Source organism: Leopardus geoffroyi, chromosome C2 (genome assembly GCF_018350155.1).
Source record: "Leopardus geoffroyi isolate Oge1 chromosome C2, O.geoffroyi_Oge1_pat1.0, whole genome shotgun sequence".
Lineage (NCBI taxonomy): Eukaryota > Metazoa > Chordata > Mammalia > Carnivora > Felidae > Leopardus > Leopardus geoffroyi.
Genome location: NC_059333.1, coordinates 131898016 through 131923318, shown reverse-complemented (window position 1 = coordinate 131923318; position 25303 = coordinate 131898016). Strand labels below are relative to the sequence as shown.

At 37.0% G+C, this 25303-nt stretch overlaps 1 protein-coding gene across 4 annotated transcripts in view; it reads left to right on the top strand.

Moving 5' to 3' along the window:
• Window positions 1-25303, top strand: part of ATP2C1 (ATPase secretory pathway Ca2+ transporting 1) — a 170983-nt gene that overhangs the window by 83056 nt on the left and 62624 nt on the right. For all 4 annotated transcript variants that reach the window (XM_045503646.1, XM_045503645.1, XM_045503647.1 and 1 more), the window contains 3 exons: window positions 478-513; window positions 3940-4001; window positions 9017-9125. In XM_045503646.1, the coding sequence (XP_045359602.1) occupies window positions 478-513; window positions 3940-4001; window positions 9017-9125 (207 nt within the window). The remainder of the gene's footprint in view (window positions 1-477; window positions 514-3939; window positions 4002-9016; window positions 9126-25303) is intronic.

Here is a 25303-nt window from a genome sequence, read left to right as displayed (position 1 = left end):
TTGTATTAAGGCAGACATTAAAGATAGAAAAATTGAAAACACTTCACTTTTCTCACAAATTTTTTTTTATTTGGAAAAGCGTATTTTTTCATAAAAAATGTTATATGTGTTAACATGTGATAGGTTTATTACTTTTTAGATATAAGGAGAAGTTAAAACTGAGCAGTTGAGAAAGTATTGATTATGGTAAATGTCAATAGATTATAACCCACATAAACAAAAGCTGGCCTTCAGTTTGTAAGAGCGTATCTGGATCTTGAGACCAAATTTGAGAAGCTTTCCGAGGGAACGCAAGCCACTGTCAGCTATCAGTCTTTTTCCCCAAGGCAAAGTTGTGATTTCTTCCCCAGTTGATCTCCATGCTTAGAGTCTGGTATCTGGGGACTGTGGACAGAGTTAGAAAAATAAAACACCATAAACAGTTATTTCTGAAGTTAAAATGTCTCATTTAAAAGGTGGTTTCTTTGTTTTGTTTAGGCAATACTTATCGTCGTTACAGTTGCCTTTGTTCAGGTGAGTAGGCAGCCTACTTTGTCAACATGAAAATGGTATTTTAGTTAATTGCTTAAAAAAAACTAAGGTGGCTTATGGTAAAATCTGTGGTTATTGGGAGATGATAATATTGGGCAGAACAATTTATTGTTTTTGAAATGATTTCAGAAACCGTCAACTCCCCAAGGAGATTTGTGGGACTAACTTAACTGCTTTGATTTAGATAGTAGCATGAAAAAAGTGTAGCTTTTTATTTGACGAAGTTAAAGGTAATTGAAGCAGATGGAAACAAAGAGCACAGTAATAGAAATAAAATCTAGCAACAGGTTTAAAAACTCTTTGCAATTAGAAAATTGGTCCAGGGGGGTTAAATTCCTCATTTCCTCCACAGAAAGAACATCCTGATCTGGATCAAACTTCCTATTCAGCATAGACATTGAAATAGTAAATAAAACATGATGAAGAACCCCTTTTAAAAATGAATGTGAATAATGTGGAGATGGTCAGGATTTTTATTGTAAGTGTAGGCATAGATAAAAATGTAGGCTTTTATGTTTAATATCTGATAACTTTATATTTTAGAACAGTGTTGGCAAGACTCATTAAAGGTTTTATTTTTTTTTTTTAATTATTTTTTTTTTTTCAACGTTTATTTATTTTTGGGACAGAGAGAGACAGAGCATGAACGGGGGAGGGGCAGAGAGAGAGGGAGACACAGAATCGGAAACAGGCTCCAGGCTCTGAGCCATCAGCTCAGAGCCCGACGCGGGGCTCGAACTCACGGACCGCGAGATCGTGACCTGGCTGAAGTCGGATGCCTAACCGACTGCGCCACCCAGGTGCCCCTCATTAAAGGTTTTAAAGCATAGTTAAAGGATTAGAATAGAAGGATTATTCTAGTTTAGGGAAAATGTAATATATGATATTCAAGTTCATGTTGTTTTGAATCTTCAGACTATTTTAAGTGATTGTGGTTATTTTCCTATGCACGGTTAGTTCCTTGGGTATTTGCTATCATTATCCAGGCTTCCTATGGCAATCTCTAATTTAGTAAGTTCTTAGTTTTACAGTAATCCTCTTTAGAAAAGTTAGTTGGAATCAGATTATCTGTAGCAAATATGTAGCTCCATCAGTGGACCTTCAGGGATTCTGTTTCCAGGGAATCATCTTGCTTAGAACAGATAAAAGTTGCCTTGGGGAGGTGGAGCTAGTCTAGCAGAGGACATTCCAGGCTGGTCGTCCTTCAAGGCATCTCTTCATTCAGCCATATGGGTGGTACTACCCACTTGACCAGTAACCGGAACCTTTTGCATCTTTAATAACGCTTAAGAAATATGGAGTGACTTTTGCAGAAGGATTCCTACGGTATTATCACTATGTATAGGAAGACTGTAGTAAGTTGTTCTGTTGGCACATAGAAAATGCCTACCTCAGAAAACCCCACAAAATTACGATTTTAACATAGTGTGGAATTTTCCACAAAGATAGTGTGTTATATACACTGTGGATGCAGTGGCAGAAACTGCTAATATCTTGGTGGTAGGTTCATTTGGTGGAAAACTCAAGAAAAAATCCAAAACATTTATGAAAAGCCCAGTTGCATTATACAGATATGAGCCTTTTACCCAAATGTACCTTGAAACCAACAAAATATTGTATAAACAGAAGTTAAAACCCCTCTCTAAAAATACCCTATTTGTTGCCGGTTGAACTTATTATAATGCTTTGTCAGAAAACTACCCGTGGGGGAGGGGGAGGAAAAAAGGAAAAAAAAAAAAAAAAAAAAAAAAAAAAAAAAAAGAGGTTAGAGTGGGAGAGAGCCAAAGCATAAGAGACTGTTAAAAACTGAGAACAAACTGAGGGTTGATGGGGGGTGGGAGGGAGGAGAGGGTGGGTGATGGGTATTGAGGAGGGCACCTTTTGGGATGAGCACTGGGTGTTTTATGGAAACCAATTTGGACAATAAATTTCATATATTATAAAAAATAAAAAATAAAAAAAAAAAAAAAGAAAACTACCAAACTCTATCTGAAATTGTTAATGCTATATCTTATTTAGTATTTGTGTTTTATGTTTTCTAGGAGAGTACTTTTATGTTTTTATATTTACTCCTTTTTCCCTTTTTCAAATCTCCATTTCTCACCCCATTGTATACCCTCATAGCCATGAAAACAGCTGATTGTTTTATATAGTCACACATTGATGCCACCTTACAATAAATTTAAAATATAACTTTTAAGTGTTCATTAGAGATGGCTGTCAGGTTTTTGGTGATGTGTTAAATGGTCATTTTGATATAGAAATATCTCTGTAGTTGTAGGGAGTAAAGCCTAAGAAGTCTGAAAGGGGAGGTAAAGATTGGGCAGCTTCTATGTCCTTTATTACTAGGATCTAGAATTGGTGTTTTCTACCCTTCTGTGGAACTTTTGGGTAAAACTTTCAAATTCCTTAATATCCTTGTTACGGTTAGGGGGGTATCTTACAATTTATAAATCCATATTTATGGATTTACGTTACACTTGTTCCTCTTGTCTAGGTGAATACTGATTTAATCCTCAGTTATTCTTACACAGCTTTGTATTTTCTACTTGAAAAAGTTTGTGATGGGTGTGAAGTTTTGATTAGTATTAGCACTGCAGTCGTTTCAGAGCACTCCCTTCTCCCTTCTTAAACTTAGATCAAAAGATTGGTGTGCCCAGTGCAGACAGACAAAAATAGCAGTGATGTTGGGTAAAGCAAGACTGCCCCTGGAAATGTGGACTAAATAGTATGGTGAGGGGAGGGATGTCTCTGACCCTCAGCTTTGATCATATGGACAGAGGAAGGCTGGAGCATCACAGAGTAAGGGCTTCTGAGAATGTTCCCTTTTGGATAATTCAGGGTGATGGGAAAGGTGTCTGTCAAAGTAATGCCAGCCGCAACTAACTCTTACGGAACAGATGTTCTAAGCAAACTTACTCCATAAACCTCTGCAGTTAGCATGTGTTTAAATCCTCAAAGCAGATGTTGTTTGCAGTTAATTGTCTTTGACTTCTTAGTCATTACAAACTAAAAGTAAAATTATCTTAATCCTGAGGTTCAATGATCTTAACTTTTAATGACTGAAAATTATATACTCTTTGGACACACTAATGAGTATTGTTCATTTTCTTATAAATAAACTGACCTAGGTTTCATATTGAATATTAACATATAAAATTGGGAATATTTAATTATCAAAATTGTTTGGTCACTATAATTTAACATTTAGTAAGAGACAAGCTTTTATGTGTTAGGAATATAAAAGCAAGTAAAGGAAAAGGTAAGAACTGGGGGAAGTTTTTAAGAAATGAGATTAATATTTACTTAAGTCTAACATGAAACATATACATAGGAACATATGTGTTTGTATTTCTTTATAAATGTTTTCTCTTAATATTATGTTCTATTTTTTTTTTTTATAAATAGGAATATCGTTCAGAAAAATCTCTTGAAGAACTGAATAAACTTATGCCACCAGAATGCCATTGGTATGATTCTTGTTTCTGATATGTTCTACCTTTTTTTTTTTAATTAAGAAATTAAAAAGAAATGTTTATTTTTGAGAGAAAGAGTGTACACAAGCCGGGGAGGGGCACAGAGAGAGAGAGAGAGAGAGAGAGAGAGAGAGAGACAGGGAGGGAGTCGCAGAATCCGAAGCAGGTTCCAGGCTTTGAGCTGTCAGTGCAGAGCTGGACACGTGGTTCACACCCACGAATGGTGAGATCATGACCTGAGCCGAAGTTGGATGCTTAACCGACTGAAACACCCAGGTACCCCTCTTTTTTTTCACGTGAAGTATAATTAACATACAGTGTTATATTAGTTTCAAGTGTATAATGATTCAACAGGTTTATACATTACTCAGTACTCATCATGTAAGGTACTCTTAATCCCCTTTATCTATTTCACCTTAACCTCACCCATCTTCCCTCTGGTGGTCACCAACTTGTTCTCAGTATTTAAGAGTCTGTTTTGTTTTGTTTTTGTCTCTTTTTTCTTTGTTCATCAGTTTTGCTTCTTGAATTCCACATATGAGTGAAATCATATGGTATTTGTCTTTCTCAGACTTATTTCACTTAGCATTATATCGTCTAGATCCATCCATGTTGCAAATGGTGAAATCTCATTCTTTTTTATGGCTGAGTAATATTCCAGCGCGTGTGTGTGCGTACATATGTGTATGTACATGCCACATCTTCTTTATCCATTCATCTGTGGATGGACACTTGGGTTGCTTCCGTATCTTGGCTGTTGCAGATAGTGCTGCAATAAACAGGCATGCATATATCTTTTTGAATTAGTGTTTTCATTTTCTTTGGGTAAATACCTAGTAGTAGAATTACTGGATCATATGGTAATTCTATTTTTTAATTTTTTGAGGAACCTCCATACTGGTTTCCACAGTGGCAGCACCAGTTTGCATTCCTACCAACAGTGCGTGAGGGTTCCTTCTTCTCTGCATGCTCACCAGCGCTTATTGTTTCTTGTCTTTTTGATTGTAGCCATTCTCATGGATGTAAAGTGATACCTTACTATGTGTTTCCTTTTTAAGTTTACTTATTTTGAGAGATCGCGAGGGCGGGTGTATGTGCAAATGGGGAGGAGCAGAGAGAGATGGAGAGAGAGAAAATCCCAGGCAGGCTCCATACTGCCAGTGCGGAGCCCAGTGTGGGACTTGAACTCATGAAACAAGATCATGACCTGAGCCGAAATCAAGAGTTGGATGCTTAATCCACTGAGCCACCGAGGGACCCTGCTTATTATGGTTTTGATTTGCATTTCCCTGATGATTAGTGATGTTGAGCATGTTCTCATGTGTCTGTTGTCATCTGTTTGCCTTCTTTGGAAAACTGTCTATTTATTCTTCTGCCCATTTTTAATTGGATTATTTGTGGGTTTTTTTTGGTTGAGGTGTGTAAGTTCTTTATATATTTTGGATATTAATCCTTTATTCGATATATTATTTGCAAATATCTTCTCCATTCAGTAGGTTGCTGTTTTGTTTTTTTGATGGTTTTCTTTGCTGTGCATAAGCTTTTTATTTTGGTGTAGTTCCAATAGTTAATTTTTGCTTTTGTTTCCCTTGCCTGAGGAAACATTTAGAAAATTGTTTCTATGGCAGAGGTCAAAGAAATTGCTGCCTGTGTTTTTATTCTAGGAGTTTTATAGTTTTAGGTCTTAGATTTAGGTCTTTAATCCATTTTGAGTTTATTTTTATTTATGGTGTAAGAAAGTGGTCTAGTTTCATTCTTTTACATGTAGCTCTCCAGTTTTACCAGTACCCGTTTGTTGAAGAGACTGTCTTTCCCCCATTTTATCTTCTTGCCTCTTTTGTTGTAGATTAATTGACCATATAAGTGTGGGTTTATCTCTGGGCTTTCTTATCCTGTGCCATTGGTCTGTGTCTGTCTTCTCATTTGTATCAGCTTCAGTTTCTTTCATCAGTGTGTTATAATTTTTAGAGTGTAGATCTTTCACTTCTATGGTTAAGTTTATTATTGCTAGGTATTTTATTCTTGTTGATGCAGTTGTAAATAGGATTGTTTTCTGTTTCTGCTATTTCCTTATTAGTGTATAGAAATGCAACAGGGGCGCCTGGGTGGCGCAGTTGGTTAAGCGTCTGACTTCAGCCAGGTCACGATCTCGCAGTCCGTGAGTTCGAGCCCCGCGTCGGGCTCTGGGCTGATGGCTCAGAGCCTGGAGCCTGTTTCCGATTCTGTGTCTCCCTCTCTCTCTGCCCCTCCCCCGTTCATGCTCTGTCCCTCTCTGTCCCAAAAATAAATAAACGTTGAAAAAAAAAAATTAAAAAAAAAAAAGAAATGCAACAGATTACTGTATATTAATTTTGTATCTTGTGCCTTGACTGAATTCATTATCAGTTCCAGTATTTTTTTTTTTTTAATGTTAATTTATTTGTTTTGAGAAAGAGAGAGAGCATGCAAGCAGGGGAGGGGCAGAGAGAGAAAATCCCAAGCAGGCTCTGTTCTGTGAGCTTGGAGCCTGACGTGGGGCTTGATCCCACAAACATGAGATGATGACCTAAGATAAAGTCAAGATTTGGATGCTTAACTGACTGAACCATCCAGGTGTTCCCAGTTCCAGTAGTTTATAGGTGGACTCTGTATGGTTTCCTGTATATAATAACTTGTCATCTGCAAATAGTGACAGTTTTATTTCCTCCATACCAATTTGGATGCCTTTTATTTCTTTTTCTTGTCTGATTGCTGTGGTGAGAACTTTCAGTACTATGTTGAATAAAAGTGGTGAGAGTAGACATCCTTGATTTGTTCCTGATCTTGGAGGAAAAGGTCTCAGTTTTTCACCATTGAGTATGGTGTTAGCTGTGGGTTTTTCATATATGGCCTTTGTTAATGTTAATGTGTCTTCACTCTAAACCTCCTTTTTGAGGTTTTTGTCACGAGTAGGTTGTTAAATACTTATTTTGCATCTGTTGAGATCATTATATGGTTCTTACCCTTTCTCTCGTTAATGTGATGCATCTTGTTGATTGATTTGAAAACATTGAACCACTCTTGCATCCCTGGAATAAATCCCACTTGATTGTGGCGAAGGATATTTTTAATGTGTTGTTGGATTTGGTTTGCTTATATTTTGTTGAGGATCTTACATCTGTGTTCATCAGAGATATTGGCCTGTAGTTTTTGTTTTTTGTAGTGTCTTTATCTGGTTTTAGTGTCAGGATGATGCTGATCTTATAGGATGAACCTGAAAGCTTTTCTTTCTCTTCTATGTTTTTGGAATTGTTTGAGAAGAATAGGTATTAACTGTTTCTTTCTTTCTTTCTTTCTTTCTTTCTTTTCATGTTTTGTTTATTTATTCTTGAGAGAGAGAAACAGAGCGTGAGCAAGGGAGGGGCAGAGCGAGAGAGGAACACAGAGTCTGAAGCCCACTCTAGGCTCTGAGCTGTCAGCACAGAGCCCGATGTGGGGCTCAAACTCACGAACTGTGAGATCATGACCTGAGCCGAAGTTGGATGCTTAACCAACAGAGCCAGCCAGGCAGGCCCCTTCAACTCTTCTTTAAATGCTTGGTAGAATTCCCCTGTGAAGCTCTCCGGTCCTGGACTTTTATTTGTTGGGAATGTTTTGATTACTGATTCAATTTCATTGTTAGTAATCAGTCTCTTTAAATTTTCTTTGTTTCTGATTCAGTCTTGGAAGGTTATATGTTTCTAGGAGTTTATCCATTTCTTCAACGTTGTCCAGTTTGTTGGCATATATTGTGTCATAATATTCTCTTATAGTCCTTTGTAATTCTGTGGTGTCAATTGTTATTTTTCCTACTTCATTTCTCACTTTATTTACTTGAGTCCTCCTGAGGAATCTGGCTAAAGGTTTTATCAATTTTGTTGATCTTCTCAAAGAATTGGCTCCTGGTTTTATTGATCTGTTCTATTGTTTTTTTGGTCTCCATTTAATTTATTTGTGCTCTAATGTTTATTATTTTGTTTCTTCTGCTGGCTCTAGGCTTTGTACTTCTTTTTCCAGCTTCTTTAGGTTTATTTGAGATTTTTCTTGTTTATTGAGATAGACCTATATTGCTATAAACTTCCCTCATAGAACAGTTTTTGCTATGTCTCAAAGATTTTGGACCATTGATTTTTTTTTTAGAAAACCAGTAAGGAAACAGTGGCTTTGAATGACACATTAGACCAGATGGACCTAATAGATATATTCAGAACATTCCATCCAAAAATAGTGGATTGCAGATTCTGTTCAAGTACACAGATAACATTCTTCAGAATAGATCACATATTAGGCCACAAAACAAGCCTCAATAAACTAAAAAAGATTGAAATCATATTATGCATCTTTTCTGACCACAGTGGTCTGAAACTTTTTTCATAAGAAAAAATCTGGCAAGAACACAAATACATGGAAGCTACATGACATGCTACTAAAGAATGGGCCAACCAAAAAATCCAAGAGGAAATAAAAAAATACATGGAGACAAATGAAAATGGATTTTCACTCTTAGGAATTGATTGTGAGTAGTATAGTATACCTTTTGGCACCAGATGTGTCTGACAATAAGGTAGAAATGGTTAATCTAACATGAAAACTTCATGTTCTGTTCAGTGTAGCAAGTTGTAATATTACAACTTTAAAGTACTAATATTGCGATTCTTGAGACATGGATTTATTCAACAGAGTTGTTTTTGTGTGAGACTGTGTGCTAAGCACTGTCATGGGTGCAGTAATGCTCAGTCAGACTCAGATGAATAAGAAGATTGCTTCAGTTTTCACATCTTCAATTTGGACAATAACGGGTCACTTTTTCTAGTGCTTTTTTTTGTCATGTGAACATCTTCATTACCAAGAGTAGAAAGATAATTATTTTGTGGTTTCTTATATTTGACTTACCTTCTTTGAAGTAGTAATACTACAATATATTTTTCCTTAGGCAAGCCCACTAGAATTATTTTATGTAAGTGGCATGGCTTTCTTTTTTCAGCCATGGTTGTTTCTGTTTCATACCGCAGTGTGCGTGAAGGAAAATTGGAACATACGCTGGCTCGAGACTTGGTTCCAGGTGATACAGTTTACCTTTCTGTTGGGGACAGAGTTCCTGCTGACTTACGTTTGTTTGAGGTAAGTTTGGTGTTTTAGTTTCTTTGGGCTGCTATAACAAAATACTACAGACTGGGTCACTTATAAACAACAGAGAATTATTTCTCATAGTTCTGGAGGCTGGGAAATCCATGATCAGCGGGCCAGCCCAGTTGCATTCTGGTGAGGGCCATCTTTTTGGTTCATAGCTGGTGACTTCTCTCTGTCCTCGCATGGTGGCAGGGGTGAGGGAGCTCTGTGAAGTCTCTTTTATAAGAACACTAATCCCATTCATGAGAGCTCCACCCTCATTTTAGCACATCTGAAAAGTCACACCTCCTAATACCTCATGTTTGAGAGTTAGTATTTCAATATATAAAGTTGGGAGGGACACAGATATTCAGACCATAGCATTTGGTGATCTGTGTGTGAGCAGAGCAAATACTCGGATGTAGATTAAAGGATAGACATTAGTAGTTGTAAGAATTCAGTTGGGGCACCTGGGTAGCTCAGTCAGTTGAGTGTCCGACTCTTGATTTTGGCTCAGGTTATGATCCAAGTGTTGTGGGATTGAGTCCTGGGTCCAACTCTGCTTAAGATTCATTCTCTCCCTCCCTCTGTCTCCCTCCCTCCTCCCTCCCTTCCTCTCTCTCTCCCTTTCCCCCTCTATGTCCCTCTCCCCCTCTCACTCTCTTGGTATCTAAAAAATATTAATATATAGTTAATTTGAACATTCGGTTTTCGAGTTTAAAAAATGACAGATACAACATGTTTTCTTAAAATACATGTGTCTTAACCACAGAGTCTTTTGAGGTGTCCATTAGTGAATCAGCTGATCATTACGGAAATGTGTGTTAGGCCTTGTGGGAGACACAAAGATGATGTAATGAATTCTTGTGATCAGGGAGTATACTATTTGTGTACATAAACCACTCACCATAAAATAAGATAGAACCTGGTAAGTGACTAAGGGAAGTACAAAGTATGGAGTGTGAAAATTTAGAGAAAGGAGTGGTTACTTCTGATTTCAGTCAAGTCAGATAATGCTTCAGACAACATGGCTTTGGTGGTGAGAATTGAAGGGTAGTACTGCCCAGAGATGACGAAGACAATGAAGCAACAGTATTCAGATCACTGGGAATGTCCCAGTGTGTAGGACCAGGCTAGAATATGTTAAGGGTAGAAAATGTATGGTGGAATAAGATTCAGGGGACCTTGGATGCAAAGCTCTACTTCAGATTTTATTGATTAGGAATTAGCTTTCAAGGTATAATGCAGCCAGCAAATAATCTTGCCCTTAATCTGGCTGCAGTATGTAGAATAGATTGATGGGCTAGAAAATAGAGTTTGGCACCTAGTTTAAGAGGCCTTTATAGCCTATTAGCATGCCAGTCTCATCTACTTTTGGAATAAACAGGCTGTTCATTAACACTTATAGAGCTGTCAGTCTTTTGAGTACTTATAGTATCCCCAAATTTGATTGTTCTCAGAGGTAAGAAAGCCTGAAGAACTTTTTTGAACTAGAGTAAGAACAGACTTCATTTAATCCTGGAGTAATGGTCTTTTTTTCAAATACTTAAAATTTTTCCTTAAGAAGATACCATACTGCTTTAATGGGTGAATGGAAATAATTGATAATATAGCAAGTATAGGGAATGTTGTGAATTTTGCTTTATTTCTGCCCTTAGTTTATCTTCTTATGTTACATCTGTTTGTACTCATTTCTTCTTTCTCTCTTCTATCCTTAATACCTAGTTTATGACAAGACCTTGGATTATTCTTCCTTAGAGATATGGTAGGCCTGTCATTTGATATAAATCATTTTCCCTTTCCCCAAAGGGTCCTAATTTGAATTCGTGGAGTTTATGTCCAGAAGCACTTGAGTGCTTCTCTTCCAGTTGAGAAGCAGACCTCCTCAGTGGGATAGTCAGAAGATGGTGTTTCCCAATGTTTGAACATTTTGAGCGGTATAATGACATAGCAACTTCAAAACACCATTTGACTTGATAAAGTATTTTAGGGTTTTTACTTAAATAAGGGTTAATTGATCTAAGAATTATTTCAAATTTTATGTGCAAGTAGGAAAAAAACTAGTCAAGAGTTCTGAATTAGTATGTATTTTATCCACTCAGCAAATATACTTTGAAGACTTATTGTGAGTTCGTTAAGGGAGATTTTGACATTTTTAAAGTTTGATGTAACAATTGAAAGCATATGCTTTGTGGAGTAATTTGTTGTTAAATGTTTTCCCCCAATCTGTTAACTTTTCAGACACTTTCATTAGCACATATTTGATTTGGCAGTGCTATATATAGTTAGGTTGATTTTCTTCTAGTTAATCCATGTTTATGTATATAGTTGAACATCTCTGAATCCTTTATCACTTTTCTGCCCTACTCAATTTACCTATAACCTTGGTACCTCAAGCAGACTTCTAACAATTTTCTAAAAAGATTTGAAACTTTTGTGTTGCTTCTGGATTTAAACATATTAACCTACAACATAATAAGGCTGTTGAGGTCAGTTCTTCTGGCCACTGAGGCTATTTTCGGAATTAAGTTGGCTTTTTGGAGTGTTATTTGCTGAATTAGGCTATGGCGATCTTTGGATGGTTTTTTAAGGCTACTTGGTCATTTGTTTGATATTCTTATGTGAAATAAGCTCTTCATTAAGATTTAAAGGAAACCAAAAATTCAGTTACCTTGAGATACTATTAATTTCTCAAAATAAAACGTGGATTTCACTTTAGAAAAAGCAAACATCTGGACTTTTGCAGTAGAGTTCTCTTCTTGTGGGTGTGGTGTAAGACCAAGGTTGCCACTTTAGTGTTGTCATGCTGCTGCTCTAGGGTTCCTGTCATAAATTTTGATGGTTCAGATTTTGACTATAAATCTTGCCTGGGCGTTCAGTTGCATCTGGTCTGCATGTTCAGAGATTTGACTGCTATACAACTTTTATGTAGTATTACCTGTTTATAAGCTGTGTCTGAAGTCAGGTCAGGCTGCTATAATCAAATACCATAGACTGGACAGGTTGAGAGAGTGATTGCTCTCTCTCTTCCACTTCTTATAAAGCCACTAATCCCATTGTGAAGGCCTCATCCAGACTAGTTTATCTAGCCCTAATTACCTCCCAAGGTGATTGCCAAAATTGGAGATTAAAGCTTCAACATGAATTTTAGCAGGACATAATTCAGTCCATAGCAGTCTGAGACTACCATTTCTTTCTTTCGAAAGAAGATTAATATTGATAACTTAAGGCATTCTGTATTTTGTTTCTTGGCCTGCGTCATTTTCCATAACCAAGGAATGAACCAGTATGTGTTGGTGGCACTAACCTTGTCGACTTAGCCTTAGAGTTACTCATGGAGCTGGGCCAGTAAAACTTAGAGAATTGAACTATGGGTATGTTTTTCAGTACTTTTCGGAGAGTTTTTATTTTAATGTTTAGTAGTATTTGAGAAGAGGCACCACTGGCCATTAATTGGTAGTCAATGGATTGCTCAGACAATGACTTTAGATGAAGGAGTCTTATAGACCATGTCTGCATAACAGTGTATTTCGCCTTTTTGGAAACACAGCATATTTTTCTTACTGTTTCAGGTAAAGTCTGTATCAGTATTTGAACAAAGAGTTCTTTATAAGAGAAAACAATCTAAGAATCGGAGGAAAAGAGTTTCTTTTTTCTATTGAAAATATTTTACCTCTGTCACGTTTAACTTTCTAACTAGGCCCAAAATGTTGTCTGAAATGTAGCAAGATTTTCTTTTACTTGAAGTTCTACATGATTAAGTCCATTGACACTTTCTCTGGTGGCTCTTGTGCTTGTGATTAGCTTAGGTCATTCTTTGAAACTGTCTTCAAGATCTAGGTATTGGGTACAGTTGCCTTCTATTTTTGAACCCAGTTTTTGATATGCTGATTTTCTAAATGTATCAAACTTTTTATTTATTTATTTAATTAATTTATTTATCTATCTATTTATTTTTATGTTTTTTAAATTTATTTTTGAGACAGAGACAGAGCATGAACAGGGGAGGGGCATAGAGAGAGGGAGACACAGAATCTGAAGCAGGCTCCAGGCTCAGAGCCCGACGTGGGGCTCGAATTCATGAACCGCGAGATCATGACCGGAGCCGAAGTCAGACGCTTAACCGACTGAGCCACCCAGGCACCCCTGAATGTATAAAACTTTATAAAGAGAACTACCACTTATATGCCCGGGAGCCAAGAATTAGCCATTTTTAGGACACTAGATTATCAGAGCAATTAAATCTCTGAAAGATATCTCTATTAGGAGTCGTAGTCTACTGGGGCCATGGTCAGAAGTCCAAACTTAAAACAAGGCAGTTGGCATTATACAGTGAGCCTTTTAACCTTACGAATCCATATACTTTCTTATAGAATAGCAGTTCAGCTCAGTGAGTAGTTATTGGTGTCTTTATGATCGTTCCTCCCTGTTTCTTCCTTCCCAAGTAAAAAACAAAGATAATGAGCACAGATCTACTTTGGCTAACTACCAACTCAAGGAGTCAGAGATAGTCTCCTTGACTGCAACTTTACTTAGCTGTTATATCCTTTTCTGTAAAGCTCACACTCTTTCACATATTTTTGTTAACTACTAACAAGCACCTTCCTCTTTGTTGGCTAATTTCATTAGAAGAGCTTTCTGTGTTTAGAGCATTCTGACTTCCTGAGTTGTAGAATAAATTTTCCATTTACTCAATGAAAGCCTTGATTTTCTGGTAAAACTCAATTCTAATATTGTTTGCTGTGCTTTTTCAAAAAAAAGGATCTTTTCAAACATTTGCTAGAATACAAACATGTCATGATATGTTAAATTTACTTATTTTGGTAATGAAGCTAATATAGGCAAATATAATCTCTCCCTTTGGATATCAGTCTGTGTTATGAGGTCATTTTAGTCGTTCAGTAAATGTTTGAGTATTGTGTGTAGAACACTGTACCAGGCTTCAGGGCTTGGACTGAAAAAGGTACAGTTTTTGTCCTTTCTGCTGGGAGACGTCAACTTGCAAACAGTTGTGATTCAAAGAATAAAATGTGTCTTATGAAATGAATTGACTATGTGAGTTTAGGTAAGCCACTTAACTATTTTTAGGGTCTCAGTTTTCCAACTGTGACAGAGAGTTGCCCCAGGGCATTACATTTAAGAATCATCTGGGTTCTGTGCATCAGTACCCCAATGTTTACAGCAGCACTCTCAACAATAGCCAAATTATGGAAAGAGCCTAAATGTCCGTCCACTGATGAATGGATAAAGAAATTATGGTTTATATACACAATGGAGTACTACGTGGCAATGAGAAAGAATGAAATACGGCCCTTTGTAGCAACATGGATGGAACTGGAGAGTGTGATGCTAAGTGAAATAAGCCATACAGAGAAAGACAGATACCATATGTGTTCATTCTTATGTGGATCCTGAGAAACCTAACAGGAACCCATGGGGAGGGGAAGGAAAAAAAAAAAGAGGTTAGAGTGGAAGAGAGCCAAAGCATAAGAGACTCTTAAAAACTGAGAACAAACTGAGGGTTGATGGGGGGTGGGAGGGAGAGGAGGGTGGGTGATGGGTATTGAGGAGGGCACCTGTTGGGATGAGCACTGGTGTTGTATGGAAACCAATTTGACAATAAACTTCATATATTGGGGAAAAAAAAAAAGAATCATCTGGGTTCTGTTTTGGCAGCTCAGGTGTGGGTCCAATATTCTGCATTCTCTCTCTGTCTCTCTTTTTTTTTTTTTTTTGTCAAAATTTTATTTAGTTAAGTTAACATACAGTTCAATATTGTTTTCAGGAGTAGAATTCAGTGATTCATCGCTTAACATAGAACACCCAGTGCTCATCATAACAAGTTTCCTCCTCAATATCCATTGCCCATCTAGCCCATCCCTGCCCCCCCCCCCCCACCTTCCTGCACCAACCTTCAGTCTGTTCTCTGTCTTTAAGAGTATCTTATGGTTAATTTCTGTCTCTCTTCTCCCCCCTTCTATATGTTTACCTGTTTGTCTCTTAAATTCCACATATGAGTGAAATCATATAAGTTCTGCATGATTTGTCTTTGACTGACTTATTTTGCTTTGCATAATACACTGTATCAGTGTTGTTGCAAACGGCAACATTTTATTCTTTTTGATGGCTGAGTAATATTTCATTATATGTATACCACATCTTTTTTATTCATTCACCAGTCAGTGGACATTTGGGCTCTTTCCATAGTTTGGCTGTTGTTGACACTGCTGCCGTAAACATCGGGGTGCATGTGCCCCTTGGGATCTGTATGTTTGTAGCCTTGGGGTAGATATGTAGTGCAACTGGTGGATTGTAGAGTAGTTCTATTTTTAACTTTTTGAGGAACCTCCATACTGTTTTCCACAGTGGCTGTACCATTTTGCATTCCCACCAACAGTGTAAGAGGGTTCATTTTCTCCATATCCTTGCCAATACCTGTTGTTTCTTGTGTTGTTGATTTTAGCCATTCTGACAGGCATGAGGTGGTATCTCATCATGGTTTTGATTTGTATTTCCCTGATGATGAGTGATGGTGAGCACAAGATCTTGCATTCTTAACTAGCATTTAGTCCATGCCCAAAGTGCTGGTCTATTTACCACATATAAAAAGGTAAAAAAAAAAAAAAAACAACAACAACAAAAAACAACTTTATTGAGATATAATTCACATTCAAACAATTTACACATTTAAAATGTATCATTCATTGGTTTTCCCTATAGTTTGAATTGTGCAGCCATCACCACAATCTTAGCTATGGAACATTTTTATCACTCCCAAGAGGAAACATTTACCTTTTAGTAGTCTCTATATTCTCTCTTCTGCCCCAGAGCCTGGTAGCCACTAATCTGCTTGTTCTGTCTGTATACACATGCCTATTCTGAACATTTCATTATAAATGGGATTAAATACATTGTAGTCTTTTGTGTCTGGCTTTTTTCCAGTTCACGGTGTTTCCAGGGTTCATCTCTGTTGTAGCATGTATCAGTATTTCATCCATTTTTATTGCCAAATAGTGTTCTATTGTATGTGTATACCATACAATTGTAAATCCATGTATGTTTAAAGTGATTTTTGATAGAGAAGTTTCTAATGCCATTTTGCTATTTGTTTTCTATATGTAGTTTTTAAGTTCCTAAGTTCCTCCAATCCCTTTTTTTGTATTTGCTATTTAAAAAAAATACGCTTTGAGTACCTCCTGAAATTTTTTTTTCTGTATATTTTTTTACATATTTTCTTAGTGGTTACTGTGTAGATTACAATTAACATCTTAAATTTAGAACAGCTGTTTGAATTGATACCATCTTTACTTCAATAGCCTGCAAAAATTTTGCTCCTCTGCAGCTCACTTTTCCACCACCTTCATGTTGTTGTCGCCAATTACGTTTTTAAGCATTCTCTGCCCATTAACCATAAATTTGTCAGTGCTTTATATAAATCAGATAGGAAAAATAGAGGAGTTACAAAGTCAAAATACAATAATGCTGGCATTTATATTTCTCTGTGTAGTTACCTTTACTGGAATTCTTCTTTTCTTCATATGGCTTCGAATTACTCTCTACTCTACTTTTGTTTTAGCTTGAAGGACTCTCCTTTAGCATTTCTTGTGGGGCACGTCTACTAGAAATAAATTATCTTAGCTTTTGTTTAGGTGGGAATGTCTTAATTCTTCTTCATTTTAAAAGATAGTGTTGCTAGATGTAGACTTCTTTTCATTAGTTTTTTTGTTTTTCTTTCAGTACTTTAGATAGGTTTACTGGTCCCAGCCTCCGTGGTTTCTGATAAGAAATAGGCTGCTAGTCTTATTGAGGATTCCTTGTACATGACAAGTTGCTTCACATTTGCTGTTTTCAAGATTGTGTCTCTGTCTTTTTTTTTTTTTTTTTTTTTTTTTTTTAAATTTTTTTTTTTTCAACTTTATTTATTTTTGGGACAGAGAGAGACAGAGCATGAACGGGGGAGGGGCAGAGAGAGAGGGAGACACAGAATCGGAAACAGGCTCCAGGCTCTGAGCCATCAGCCCAGAGCCTGACGCGGGGCTCGAACTCACGGGCCGCGAGATCGTGACCTGGCTGAAGTCGGACGCTTAACCGACTGCGCCACCCAGGCGCCCCTGTGTCTCTGTCTTTTAACAGTTTGATTATGTCTCAGTCTAGATGGCTTCGAGTTTTTCCTATTTGGAGTTTATTGAGCTTCTCCGATCCATAGATTTCATATCTTTTATTAAATTTGGCAAGTTTTCATTCATTATCTCTTCAAATATTCTTTCTACCCATTTCTTATTTTCTCCCTGAGACTTACCTTATGCTTATATTGGTATGTTTGATGATGTCCCACAGGTACCTTTAGCTCTGTCATTTTTCTTTTTTTTCCTCTCTGTCCTTCAGATTGGTTAATTTCAATTGCCCTGTTTTTTTGTTTGCTCATTTTCCCCCCTTCCTTTTCCAGATCTGCTGTTGAACCCCTCTAGTGAACTTATTATTTCAGTGGTTGTACTTTCAGCATCAGGATTTCCATTTCTTGCAAATATTTTCTTTCTCTTCATTGTAATGCTTTTTTAAAAAATTGTTTTCCTGATTTCCTTTAGTTTTTTGTCCATGGTTTTCTTTAGCTTATTAAGCATATTTAAGACAGTTGATTTGAAGTCTTTCCAGTAAGTCTAGTGTCTGGCCTTGCTGAGGGATGATTTCTGTCAGTTTATTTTTTCCTGTGAATAGATCATACTTTTTGGTTTCTTTGTATTTATAATTTTTTGTTGAAAACTTTGTATTTTGAATATTATGCTGTCATAATTCTGTAAATGAGGTTGTGCCCTTCCTCAAAATTTGTTATTTTTTATTGTTGAGGATTGCAGTGGTTGAATTTTTTTTGGTGGGGGGGAGGGTGGTGGTTTGCAAAGACCCTTGCTTGTGTGTATGGTCACTGAAGTTTCTGTTCCATTATCTCAGCAGTCAGTCTTACCTGTCTGGAGCCAAAGACAGAAATGAAATACTGTTCTCCTGGTCTCTGCAGCTTGTCTTTGAGTTGGGGCACTTCTTGATCATTGATCATCTGCCTACAACTCTGCCTTCACCTTCACCTACTTGTGCCAAATCAACAGACCTGTCAGAGGTGCAAGTCTCGGGTCTTCTCAGGGCTTTCTGAGCATGCCTCTGGTTATGGGCATGCATTTTGCCCTCTGTCTTTCCTGGCATAAGTGGTGGCCCTTCCAAAACTTCCCTCACAAAACTTTATTCCCTCACAGAACTTCCTCGTTGGCTTTTTTCTTCCCAGTCTTTTGGTTGTATCTGCTGCTTGCCTTATTCCTGGTCCCTGGCCTGCTAGTATGTGTCCTTAATCTTTTGGCAGATACCTGGAAAGTCACTGTAGCTGGCTTGGCGTGAGGTTGTGAGATAAATATTAGCCTTTGCACTAGTCTCCCAGGGAACTGCCAGACAGGTCAAAACACGCAGCTACAATATTTTAAGAACAAGGTCTTTGTTAGCCCCTGACTACCCATAATCTGTAACAAGAAGACTCACTTCTGTCCCCACAGCGAGCACTGCTTCTCTGGGCAGTGGTGAATAGTAGACAGGTGAACAAAAATGCCATGGTACCTTCTTACCTAAATTTAGCTGCCTTTTTCTTTATTAAGCACTTCCCTGGTTGTTTTAAGTTTTTGATTCCAGAGTTGTCTGTCAGTCTTTGCCAGCCCATGATCATTTTAATAGAGGGACCAAATGTTTGATTGCCCTATTCCACAAGTGTTTATATTGATTTCAGTGTATTTTTTTGATAGGTCAGTTTGATTAATTTATGGTGTCTTACTCCACCTCTTATTGTAATTTATCACTGAAACTTTGGTTTTAAAAGTTTCTGAATTATTAAACTTACAGATAGACTTGTAAAAAAAAAAGAACAATTTATAAACATCTTAGGAAGTAGGGATTTAATTTTTAATTTTTAAAGTTCATTTATTGAGTTTTTGAGAGAGAGAAGAGAAGAGAAGAGAATCCCAAGGAGGCTCCATGCTATGAGCACAGAGCCCAATATGGGGCTCAATCTCCGGACTGTGAGGTCATGACCTGAGCTGAAATCAAGAGTCAGATGCTCAACTGACTGAGCCACTCAGGTACTGCAGGAAGTAGAGATTTTAAATTAGCCATCAAAAGAAATTGAGTAGATTATTCTGCATTTGTGGTATTTAGACATTCCCGTTTACTAAAAACTGATATAATCACTCATTTTGGCTTTGGAAAGGAGGTCTATTTCTGTAATAGTATATTTCTGAACTTCTCCATGCATAGAGCACTGGGAGTGTTGGTTCTGTTAGATTGTATAAGCTTGAGCTATGCTTAGTGTTTTGTTGTTTGATAGATCATTGGTTAAAAAGCAGTGTGAACTGAGGAATGCTGTTTATGTTTAAAACGTTGAAAACTTTTTTCTCTTTAAGTCACTAGAATTTAAAAATACAGCATGGGAGGGTTTGAAATGAGATTTAGTCTCTTTGTTTTAAGATTGTCATTTCACACTGGTAGGAAAGGACTGTTGCAAAAGTAGATCCCTTTTTGAAATTTGGTTTCTTTTCATTGTCTTAGAGAAATATCCTAGAAATCATTGTTAACTAAATACTGGTGTTGAAGTTATTGGCAGCTTGGTCAAATTGAATATATGCACTTAAGTCAGAAAGTTAACAATTCGTGTAAATATTTACCATGGGATAAAATCCATTTCATTGTAGGTGTTTTTAACCCAGGGGAGGCTCCCACAGGACCAGCCAAGAGGGTCCTTGGCTTCATGCAGGATAGAAATCAAATGTGAGTTGGAGAAAGTGAAAACAGAGTTTATTGAAGAGTGTGAGTGATAGAGAATAGCAGAGGGAGTGTCTGGGAGACTTGGAAAGGAGAATGAGTCTCAGCATTTTTGGGGGTTAGGGGTTTATATTGGAAAGAGATCTAGGGTACATGTTCCTTCAGAAATCCAGGGTAGGGTCTAATCAAAGGCCAGTGTCAGATGAACAATAGTTGTTATACCATAAGTTACTGAAGGTGGGAGTGTTGATGCCAGCATCATCTGAGGTTTATTCAAAGCTAGTGTCCTGGAACGTGTTCAGGATCTGACTCTTCTTGGATGTTGTTAGGTGTTTGTGGCCTGGGACAAAATTCAGAGAATGATTAATTTTCCTACTTCCCCCTTGCAGTGGGAACATAGTTTCTTTTCCTGATTCAGAGACAGAATTCAGAACATGAGTAAGTGAGGCCTAACAGAAAAACAGCAGAGATGGAGCCTTTCTAAAATGGAGTCACTTCTTTCCTACTTACTTCAGCTGGTTAGGCTTTGATGTTTAATAAGCTAGAACTCATGAAAACGTTTTAATTACATTTTCCTTCATTTGAATAAACAGTAATAGGAATCTTAATTTTTGAGACTAAAAGTAAGACATTTTGTCATTATCAGGTAGCTGCCAGATGGATAATTTGGAATTCTTTTCTGGGGAAAGAAATCCATTTTTGATTTGCTTTTCATTCTAGAGAGGTAATTGATTTAGCAGCATACAGTACGCTAAGCCTTTCTTTAGTTTAAGAACTTACATGTAGCTGCCAATTTTTCATATTAAGTGTACTTTTTATAAGCAGTTTTAAATTTTCCTGAAAAGCAAAAAATTGTTTGCTTTTCAGGAAAACTTACTGACTTTGGCATCTAGTTTCTTTCTGCCTAATGTTTTGTAGGAATAGTCCTGTGAAGTTTTTCCAACCATTTTTATTCTATAGGTGTTAAATATTCAGCTTGTAGATTATGTATGCATCTAGATTCTTATTTATATTCTGACTTTTGAACTGTGTCTTATTCACACCAGTAAAGTACCTGAAGAATAATAAAGAGAAAGTGAAACATAATCAGTTTCCCTATTTATGAACAGCTCTTCTGAAGGTTTAATGTTTAAACTTTTGGGTAGAAGGCATGGAGCTGGCTGGTTCATTGATTTCGTTTTATCCTACCTTTATCTTTCCTCATAAATGCAATGGATAAATGACTCTAATATCTGTCTTCTGGATGAATTAAACTATGACTGTTAAACTGTGATAGGCTGGCCTAATTCATTAAATACCACCTTCTTAGATATGACTTCCTTCCCCTCACTCCCTCAAAACTAATCATCATTAAGAGAAAATAAGTTGTAACTTAGAAAATATTCTTACTCTGGGTGGCCTGGCTGGCTTAGTCGGAAGACTATGTTACTCTTGATCTCTGGGTCTTGAGTTTTGAGCCCCATGCTGGGTGTAGAGATTAAACAATCAAACAAATAAATAAATTAAAAAATATACCCTTACTCAACAGACAGTTGAGATCTGTGCAGTTTGCTACATTATATGATTTGGACTAATTTTTATCAATATTCTTTTTTTTTTTTTTTTTTTTTTTTAAGTAAGCTCTATGCCCAATGTGGGGCTTGAACTTATGACCCTGAAGTCAAGAGTCACATGCTGTATTGACTGAGTCAGCCAGGTACCCCATCAATAATATATTCTTGATTTGAGTTTTACAGATTTATAATATATATTAAATATATATATAAAAAATAAAGATCCAAAGCTCTTTTTTTCTCACTAGACAGAGCTGATTGCTATTCTACTAAAAATGATATCTTTTTCATAGAAAAACCTGATTTGAACAAAAATTCCTACTTTTGGTTGGATGGTTATTAAACTGCTAAGGCTGACACTGAAGAGCTAGGCCACTGACAGCCAATAAAGCTATGCATTTATTCTCTTTTTAAAAAGTCAGATTATTTTCATATTATTTGTTTTGATAGACAACCACCAAATGTTTAGTATTCATCCATATTTAAGATTTTTGTTTAAAGTAGAAAGTCTTCAATGAGAAAATGATAATTTTGCCTTTCTCAGAGAGAAGGAGTTCTGTAATGTTTTTGTTTTGTTTTGTTTTGTTTTTTAATATGAAATTTATTGTCACATTGGTTTCCATACAACACCCAGTGCTCATCCCAACAGGTGCCCTCCTCAATGCCCATCACCCACTTTCCCCTCCCTCCAACCCTCCCCCCTCCCCATATCAACTCTCCGTTTATTCTCAGTTTTTAAGAGTCTCTTATGGTTTGGCTCTCTCCCTCTCTAACTTTTTTTTTTTTTTCCTCTTCCCCTCCCCCATGGTCTTCTATTAAGTTTCTCAGGATCCACATAAGAGTGAAAACATATATCTCTCTTTCTCTGTATGACTTATTTCACTTAGCATAACACTCTCCAGTTCCACCCATGTTGCTACAAAAGGCCATATTTCATTCTTTCTTATTGCTAAGTAGTATTCCATTGTGTATATAAACCATAATTTCTTTATCCATTACCCAAGGGATACAGGAGTGCTGATGCATAGGGACACTTGTACCCCAATGTAATGTTTTCAATATTAGCAGGTCTCATTTTTAAGTAAGAGCTCACAAGATGACATGCAGTTTTGATTTTTATAACAAGCATTAAAGAGGAGCTTGCTAAATGAAATAAATTTTTTTGTTGACTTGTAATTCAGAAAAATAATTTTTAAATATAATTTTCTTTTTTTTTAAATTTTTTTAACGTTTATTTATTTTTGAGACAGAGAGAGACAGAGCATGAACGGGGGAGGGTCAGAGAGAGGGAGACACAGAATCTGAAACAGGCTCCAGGCTCTGAGCTGTCAGCACAGAGCCCGACGCGGGGCTCGAACTCACAGAACGTGAGATCACGACCTGAGCCGAAGTCGGCCGCTTAACCGATTGAGCCACCCACGCGCCCCTAAATATATCTTTTCTTAATGTCTTCTAGAAGTAGTTACAAAGCTAGGGAGATTCTCTAAATAGTTAATTGCAAATTGATTGCAATTGATTCTCTAAATATTTAATAAGAATTTGGAGTTGATCTTTCAATGTTTGGGTTTTGTCTCCACAGGTTGGGTGGAGATGTTGGGTGACTTACTTAACCTTTCAAAGTGTCTGTAAAATAGAGGGAATGAAAATCACAGTCCTGCCTCATTGGATTGTTACTAGCTAGTGGTTGTTAATAGAAAACTTAGTATATGTATGTTAGCAAAATGCCTTGCAGATAGTAAGCAACGAAATGTCAACTGTTTTTAGTACTAGCATCATCTTTGAAGAACAACATAAACTTTTCTTCTTACTTTGGTAGTGGAATTTATTAGTGTGGAAAATTATACAGTCCTAAGTTTAACTTGGAAAGAAAAGTCAAATAGATATGTTCCTGTAATAAAGAAAAATTCCTTTGCCTTTGAACATGGTGGATTTTTTTTTTTACTCTGTAGTTGGGTTGAGGTAATGAACCCAGATTTACCTGGCCTGTCTTTGCATACATAATTATAGAAAAAGGGAAGCTTTTTAAAGACTCAAGGATTGGTGATCTGTGCTTTATAACATTTACATGGTACTAACCTTCCAGAGATAACATAGTTTAGTTTCCTTGAAATTATGGGGTACAGTATATTTTCATTCTGAACATTTTTCAACTTCATGATCTAGTCTGTAAACTCTTGATTATATTTGTAAAGTTATATGTCTGCCTAGGGCATGAACATACCAGGCATGTTCCTACCCCCATAGTCTTTGTACTTTTTGCTTTCTTTGCCTAGAATACTTTCATCCTGATTGTGGCCCACCTTTGGGGCCCTCAGGTCAATTGTGTCTCTGCAAAAGAGTTGTTTACTTTTGAGAGAGGTTCTCTCCGTTATCTAAAATGTTACTTTCTATCCTTATGCATTTTTTCCTCACTACCAGGTATTATATTACATACCCTTGTTAGTTTATTTTTAGATCACTTTCCCATTGGAATAAGAGGGAGGGTAGGCACTTAGTTTTGTTTACTGCTGATTCCCTCTGTGTGTGATATAGTACAGGATCTGGCATTAATAAATATTTGTTAAGTGAATGGATCAATGACATTGATCAAATTAAAATACTGTATTGTTGTATAGATGGGAATTGATATGATATGATATGAATTGATTTTTAATGTATTTTTTTTTTGTGAGATACTTTATGCTCATGGATAAATGAACCATTTAAAAAGAAGAGCTTTAGGGGCACCTGCGTGGCTCAGTTGGCTAAGAGACCAACTCTTGATTTCAACCCAGGTCATGATCTCAGAGTTCATGGGTTCAAGCCCTGCGTTGGGCTCTGGGCTGGCAGTGTGGGATTCTCTCCCCTCCCCCACTCATGCTGGCTCTGTCTCTCAAAATAAACTCACATTTAAAACTAAAAAAAGAGGGGCGCCTAGGTGGCTCAGTCGGTTAAGCATCCGGCTTCAGTTCAGGTCACGATCTCGCGGTCCGTGGGTTCGAGCCCCGCGTCGGGCTCTGTGCTGACAGCTCAGAGCCTGGAGCCTGTTTCAGATTCTGTGTCTCCCTCTTTCTCTGACCCTCCCCTGTTCATGCTCTCTCTCTGTCTCAAAAATAAATAAATGTTAAAAAAAATAATTAAAACTAAAAAAAGAAAAGATGAGATTATTTCCACACTCGTACCTCTCCCCCAGCAGGATTTAGAGTATTTTGTATATAATATGGACTGCCAATCAAGAGACCTGATTGAGAACACCAGGTCAGTTTATAATAGCAGCAGGAATGCACAGTCATTTAACTGCTTTGGGTTCATTTCCTTATCTTGTTTATTTTCCAGTGCCTGGTACATAGTTAAGGTAGTCAATAAATGTTTGTTCGGTGAGTGAATTAACATGTAAAATGAGTAAAATCATGAACTAGGTCCTAGTTTCTCAAAGTGTCCTAAAGACCCTAGAATAAGAGCTTCTGGAATAAAATGGGTCAAAGAAATTTGTGAAACAGTATTCCATTGATTCTCAAAGTTGAGTGTGCCTCAGAATCACCTGGAGGGCTTGTAAATACAGTCTTTTAGGTTCACCCTCCCCACCTATGCATTTGAAGTAGGATAGTGAATTTCTTTTCTTTTTTTGGGAGGAGGGTAGTGAATGTCTAAAAAGTTCTGAGGAGGTAGATATAGGTGATGCTGGTGATACTGGTCCTGCTGGGACCACACTTTGACAACTCCTGTTGTGTCTGTATTCTAATTGAGGTGATTCACACTAATCTAGTGAAGGTTTAAAGAAGCACTGCCTAAGTAGAGGAAGCTGTTTAACTCAACTCAGTATTTCCAAAACATATTTGACTTTAGTACCTCTACTGTGTGTGTGTGTGT